Genomic DNA, 6,897 nt, shown 5'->3' on the forward strand with positions numbered 1-6,897 from the left:
CCTGCCATTTAGAGTCCACATTTTCAAGAAATACTTTATTATACTACTAGTGCTCTGAAGCAAATGCATAAAATTTGCAAGAGGGGTTTAAAAAAAAAAGCAAGCTCAGCATATTGGGGAGCTTTTAAAACTGATGATGCAGCTGACCTCCTGGAGACAAAGGCAGTGGGAGGGCTTTACTGGTCTAAATAAATAGGAGTCTCTGGGCTGAGAACCCACAGTGTGGATCTGAAGCTGAAGTCTGAACTCCACCTTGAGGCAGAATGAGGTTCACCCCTGGAGCTCTGATTCTTATGCTGCTGGCCTTCAGCCTCTCTCCTGTCCATGGTGAGAACCTTCGCTTGTTATCATTCGTGCTTTGAGCTCAAGTGGTCTTCAGCCATTTCAATTTTTTTTCCAATCAGATAATGAGGGGAAGTGTGAATGAAGTGGGGGAAACTGCTCAACTGCTCCTAGATTTCTAAAAGAAAGGTGTTCAGAGATTTAACTCTTAGAGGCTGGAAACACTTGTATTGTTAAGACTGTCATCCAGAGAAGGCGGAGATGCTGGAGGTCCCAGGTCCGTGGGACTGACACTCAGCAGCCTATTTCTGGCCTTTTTCAGATGCCTCTCTGCCTATAACTCATTTTTTCCAGATATCTCGTCTTCACTTTGCCTCTCAACGCTACCCCTTTTTGACCAAATGCTATTGACTCCAACCCGTTGGTCTCCTGCAGGGATAGTCTAATACAGTGTTTTAGGGTCAGCTCTGACATGAAACATTGTAAGTACAACAGGAGTCCTCAAGTACACACTTCTGCCAAGAAGCAGACTTCCAAGTCTAAACGGGGAGGATTTCTTTGTGTAAATAGGTAAATATCTAGCTAAAAGATAAATTTTTATGCAACTGAAGGGATCATCAGATTCCACCAGGAATTATCATGTGTAGGATGAGATACTTCGTTCAGGTGCAGAGGACCAGTTTTTGTTCTTAAAATGTGGGGATATTTTTTCCTGATTTTAACCCTGTTTCATGTCATTTCATTCTTTAAGACCCTCGTCTCTTTCTCCTTCCATGAAGCTTTTCCATGGCTGCTGGCAAAGTCCTCTGTTCTCATTCATGCAGTTTGGACCTTGGGGGAAATACAGCATTCTGTGATACTTTAGTTTTTGTTTCTTTGTTTCCCCCACTAAAGTGTAACACCTTTAGAGCCTGGTTCCTTTATTTGCAATTCTGTGTCCAGCGGAGTGGTGGGCACTAGGGTTAAAGAAAGTAGAATTCCTTGAAATGCATAAGACAGGTTACCTATTAAAGTAATGAGTACATTTTTTGTTGTTGAATACAAACAGTTGAATGTTTATAATTGGTAGTTTTTGATAATGATTTGCAACTGAGTTAGAGGACCAACAGATTAAACAAAAACAAAAAATATCTTCATGGTATTTCCTTAGAGAAAGAGGGCGGGTTCGGAGAGTAGGGGGTAATGATAAGAAAGAGCTCGATAGGGTTAAAACTTGATAATGCTCTGGGAGACTCAGTTAACTAGTTCATTTCTGGCTTTTTATGTATTAGGAGTGAAGATTGATCAATTTTATGTTGCATGAATTATAACTGAGTTATTAGTTCCCACAGTGGCCGTTCTCAAATTTTATTATATGGGCAACCACCTGAGTACCAATATAATGATGTCACAAATTTTAATAGGTATTGTATTTTTAAAAAGCTGATTTTATTTTTAAGGTTTTGATAGAAAATGTTTGAAAATAAGCCAAGACAAGCAGAAATTCACAAACTAAAGGCATATGGGTGGAAGTATTGACTTGAAATATTTAAATCTTCAAATGCACAGTATGAAAGATTACCGATTAATTCTAGTTGTGAATTATATGCCAAAGGGATTAAAATAACTGATTCTGTGTTTATAGGTGTTCTGGAGACCAATAACACAAACTTAAAGTGTAAATGCATTCGAAAGACTGTCAGCTTTTTCCCCGTTAATCTCATTGAAAGACTTAATATCATCCCCCGTGGGCGTGGATGTCCAAACACAGAAATCATGTAAGTTGCAATAAAAAATAATGTATGCTTCCTTGAAGTGATTAACTTGGAGTATTACTAGCAATTAATTCTCAAACTAATAATGAGAATCAGTAAAACTTGTTAAGTACATACTTTGCAGGGGTATGGGTGAGGTCCTAGCTAACTCACATGCTTCACGAACATTCACTCACTGTATTCTTTCAAGAGCCCTTTCAGGTATATCTGTTGTTACCATTCCTTTACAAATGCAGAAACTGAGGCTTAGGGAAGCTAGCTAACTGCCCTGAGGCATACCACTAGACAGGGTCAGAACCAAGATTCTTCTCTATTCCGTCAAACTCCAATTGCCAGCAGAGACAGAAAATTTGTTCCCTAGAAGTTAAAGAGCAAGAGAATAAGTACCCACATCAGTCCTTGGTCAGAATGTCTGTCTATCTTATGGAATCATCCTTTAGGTTCTGTCAACTGTGAACCCCTAACTCTGCTTTAAAAATTAGGCTAAGGGGACAGTAATGGCTACAAGAAATTTAATAGACATTTTCTTTTATTGTGATGGTATATCCTCTTTCAATAAGCCCTTTTCTGTACTCCCAGAGACATCTGTAGATTCCTTTATTAGGGCATTTTCCACGGCATATCAAATGAGACAAACATTGCATGTAAAGCCCCTAGTACAGTGCCAGACAGAGTAATAAATGTTCAGCAACTGTTAGCTGTAATTATTCGGCATCATTGTATTGAAAGATTCAGGTTGGTTTGTCTGTTTTTCTCTTTCATTCCATCAGAAAATAAGTTCTTTACAGATAGAAATCAGACATTATTCATTTCCCTATTCCTGATGTTTATCCCTTTCTTTTCAGATGGGAGAGGGTCAGCAAATGTTGGATTGACTATTTTTAAAGGAGCTTGTAGATCTTTTAACTATCACTGCCTAGAACTGTGATTTCTTCTTCCTGGATCCACCTTGAATGAACCAAGGTGCCCCGCAGCACCTTGAACTACAGTCAGAGCATCCTTCTCAGGGCAGCCCTGGCTTGGCTTTCATTAGCAACTCTTCCCTTGGCTGCTTTAACCTTTGGAAATATTTGTAAGCAGCTACTTTTTGTTTGGGCTTCCCTGGTGGCTCAGATGATAAAGAATCTGCCTGTAATGGGGGAGACCTGGGTTCAAACCCTGGGTTAGGAAGATCCCCTGGAGGAGGGCATGGCCACCCACTCCAGTATTCTTGCCTGGAGAATCCCCATGGACAGAGGAGTCTGGCAGGCTACAGTCCATGGGGTCGCAAAGAGTCGGACACGACTGAATGACAAAGCACAGCGCTTTTTGTTTGTCCCATTTTGATATTAGGGCTTTGGGTTTCGGACTAGTTGTGCTTCACTTGTAATAAAGAAACATGGGATATCAAAAATAAGTAGGGATTTTTCTTTAGAAAGACATTACATTTCACTACTATCACTGACAATAAAAATTCTGACTAAACCGTGATTGTTGCCCTCCAACTTGGAGATGTGAAGTATAGTCATGACCTATTTAGGAGTAATTCCTCTGGCTGTCTAGAGCAGCAGTTCCCAGTCTTTTTGGCACCAGGGACTGGTTTCATAGAAGACAGTTTTTCCACCGACCAGCATTGGGGGATGGTTTTGGGATGATTCGAGTGCATTACATTTACTATGCACATTATTTCTATTATTATTACATCAGCTCCACTTCAGATCATCAGGTATTAGATCCCAGAGGTTGGGAACCCCTGGTCTAGAGAACAGAGGCTTTCTTCTGTTTTTTTATTACCAGTTTCTCTGTTATGAGTCAAGTCTCTCATCTCTCTACCAGGGGAAGAAATACACTCTAATTTTCTCTACTTAAACCTTAATTGTTTTAAAGTGAAAAAAATTTATCTTCTCACCAGAGTCTACATTTCTGAATTTTAACCAGATATATAAGCAAAAGTTGCAAATAATTATGAAAAATTCATGGCAGTCAGTAGTGAAAATACTCTAGTCCAGACAGTCAGAAATCTGTATTTCTATCATGAATTCAGAAACCAAATTGGAAGGCTCTGGCCAAGAGCCCAACAGGTCTATGACCTCTGATTCTGTAGTTTTCAATTACAAGAGTAGAGTTTCAAAGCTAGATGGATGGATCTTTGCCATCTGTCATTTTATAGCTAAAATGAGACACATCAAGAAATCACGTTTTGTTCAAAGTCACCCCAATGGACAGTAGACTCTCCCAGTTTGCTGTAAACTGGTAAACCTCATTTCTTTCACTGCTGGTAAGATATTTTGGCACTTGGTAACCATTCAGATATGCCCAGGTGGAGAAGTGGCTAAAACTGGGGGTTATGGAGTCAGCCAACCTTTATTTGAATCCTGCTTTATCATGCGTTTCTTGTACAATCTTGGACAAATTATTTAAAGTCTTCTTGAGGAAGCCTCAAGTTCCTCATCTGAAGGTGAGGAAATAGTATTTCCTTTAGCACAGGATTCTTGTGAGATTAATTGAGATAATTCATATTACCTGCTAAGCATAGTGGCTGGCACATTTTAAGTGCTTGATCAATATCAATGGATGATTATTCCCTACTGCCTTTCCCGTTGCTTAATTTTCAGAACATTGAAGTCTTGCTCACTGATGGTTCCATCAAATGCAGGTGTCACTCAGAGAAATTGGCTCTGTAAACCTCTCCCACAGTAAATTTCATTGGATTTTTTTTTCACATAAAAGGTCTTTAAGAGAGAGTTTTCTTTAGTCTATTTTGTTTTCCCAAGCTCAGTGGACAAACACATTTTAAAGATATTATGATATAGCTTTTGGAGAAAAATGGCAATCCACTTCAGTACTCCTGCCTGGAGAATCCCATGGACAGAGGAGCCTGGTGGGCTGCAGTCCATGGGATCACAAGAGTTGGATAAGACTTAGTGACTTAACGGGCTTCCCTGGTGGCTCAGCTGGTAAAGAATCCACCTGCAATGCAGGAGACCTGGGTTTGATCCCTGGGTTGGGAAGATCCCCTGGAGAAGGGAAAGGCCCACTCCAGTATTCTGGCCTGGAGAATTCCACAGACTGCATACTCCATGGAGTCACAAAGAGTCAGACACGACTGAGTGACTTTCACTTTAACTTTAGCGACTAAACCAACATCTTAAAACTTCAGGAGTGAGCCAAACTTGGAGTCTGTTATTTGTTCTGTCTCCAATTCATGCAAAGGTTGTCAGCAAAATACTAACCTCTGACAACTGAGAGTCTGTCAATTCATATTCAGTTCCACCAACTCACACAGTGAGTCTCAAATGGGGATTTTCTTAATGATCAGACTTCATGCTGCAAATAACCTGCTTCACATCTAAAACTGCCCACCTCCTAATATATCTCCTGTGGGAATCTTTTTTTTTATACTCAACTCTTTCCTAAAATGCAGGACTGATTGCTTTATTTTTATTTATTTCCCCCCAGAGTCTGGATGAAGAATAAGCTAGTTATCTGCTTGAACCCTCAAGCCAAATGGACACAAACACTAATCAAAGTGTTAAGGTGAGTCAGGCATAGCCACGGTTTGTAGATTTCAATTGTACTGGAGGGTTTCCTTTTTCCAGATAGTCAAAATGGGGGTCACTTTAAATTTATGAAATGTTACTAAGACAAATACCCATTCTTCACTATTATTACTTATCAGATGGAGTTGAGATGCCTCATTCTGGCAGCTCGGTGAACTAACCTGGAAACCAGTGGGCACAAAATTCCTTATTTGAAATCTCCAGGGGAAAGCCACAGTTTCTGGCAAGTCTTTCTCTAAGCCTGACTCTCTTGTCTTATTTTTGTCTTCTCACAGCAAACGTATTTTGTCAACTTCACCAGCTCCAGTGGTTAAGAAAAGGAGTGACTGATGCCAATATTCCCATCAAGGACACCTATGTTCCCCCAACATTCCTGCTCCGGGTTTTAGTTTTGTGTTTGGTTGAATCTTTTCCAGAAAAAAGATCTTCCCCATCTGCTTTATTTTAAAAATACAGTACCCTACAAACTCAGAGTTTGGAGGAGGAGTCATTAAGGAGGAAAGTTTCTTTAAGGCTAGTTCCTTCATTATAAATGATAAAGGTTACTTTCAATAATATACCTGTTGTTGAACGCTGAATTTTCCTACAAAACAAGTGGCTTGAATTAAGGAGGAAATGATGGAATGCATTTCAATCATTTTACACCCTAAGAATAGCAAGCTTCCATAAGAGATTTAAAAAGCTGCCTGGGAAACCCATGGAATTTTAGCCTTACAAGAAACAGAGTGTTCACGTAATAGACATCCTTCATTTAAAAGCTCACTATTGAGAGAAAAAAGGTCCTTCTACTTTTAAAGATTTTCTTTATAAGATTTACTCTCACAGATAAAGCTAAGAACACTCAAAGACCCCCAGACTTAAATTCATAAAATTTTCAGGAAAAGCATTTAAAGGGTGATATTTAGATGTATTCTTTCATGCATTTGCTTTGATGAACTTTTTTTAAAAATCACATCTTGCACAGACTTTTTTTCTTTTTTTCGTCTTCAGTGTTCAATTCTTTAATGCTTTCTATTAATCTAATGCTCTTCAATAAACTTAAGCAAATGTTTTATTTAATTATGAGCAATTCATTCTTAATGGAGCATTTTTTCAGAAGTCTGCTCGTGAAACCATTTACCCCCAATTAGGACTTGAAGCCATGTGCTCGGACTCAAACCCAACCAAAACCCAGTTTGGGAGTGGAATTCACATGGCCAAGGCTTGAACCCAGACAAAATCCATGGTCTTCCAACAGAGATCACTGACCTGGTTTCAGGACCTAATGAAGTTCAGGTTCTTTGATGAGAGACAAAGTGATAGCTAAGAAGTGGATTTATTCA

At 39.3% G+C, this 6,897-nt stretch overlaps 1 protein-coding gene across 1 annotated transcript; it reads left to right on the forward strand.

Annotated features, from left to right (window-relative positions):
• The first annotated feature begins 206 nt into the window (after positions 1-206).
• On the forward strand, positions 207-6,640 carry CXCL13 (C-X-C motif chemokine ligand 13). Its single transcript, XM_019962165.2, has 4 exons — positions 207-327; positions 1,907-2,039; positions 5,475-5,552; positions 5,851-6,640. Exons 1-4 carry the CDS (start codon positions 264-266, stop codon positions 5,903-5,905), a joined length of 330 nt encoding a protein of 109 aa, XP_019817724.1. The 5' UTR covers positions 207-263; the 3' UTR covers positions 5,906-6,640.
• The last annotated feature ends 257 nt before the right edge of the window (positions 6,641-6,897 follow it).

This window comes from Bos indicus, chromosome 6 (genome assembly GCF_029378745.1).
Source record: "Bos indicus isolate NIAB-ARS_2022 breed Sahiwal x Tharparkar chromosome 6, NIAB-ARS_B.indTharparkar_mat_pri_1.0, whole genome shotgun sequence".
NCBI classification, from domain to species: Eukaryota; Metazoa; Chordata; class Mammalia; order Artiodactyla; family Bovidae; genus Bos; species Bos indicus.

What these genes read in the sequence shown, in the direction of transcription:
- CXCL13 (XM_019962165.2), top strand. Translation starts at nt 264, where the DNA reads ATGAGGTTCACCCCTGGAGCTCTGATTCTTATGCTGCTGGCCTTCAGC. An exon ending in CAGCCTCTCTCCTGTCCATG is followed by an intron (nt 328 to 1,906) that starts GTGAGAACCTTC and finishes CTGTGTTTATAG; the next exon opens with GTGTTCTGGAGACCAATAAC. An exon ending in TGTCCAAACACAGAAATCAT is followed by an intron (nt 2,040 to 5,474) that starts GTAAGTTGCAAT and finishes ATTTCCCCCCAG; the next exon opens with AGTCTGGATGAAGAATAAGC.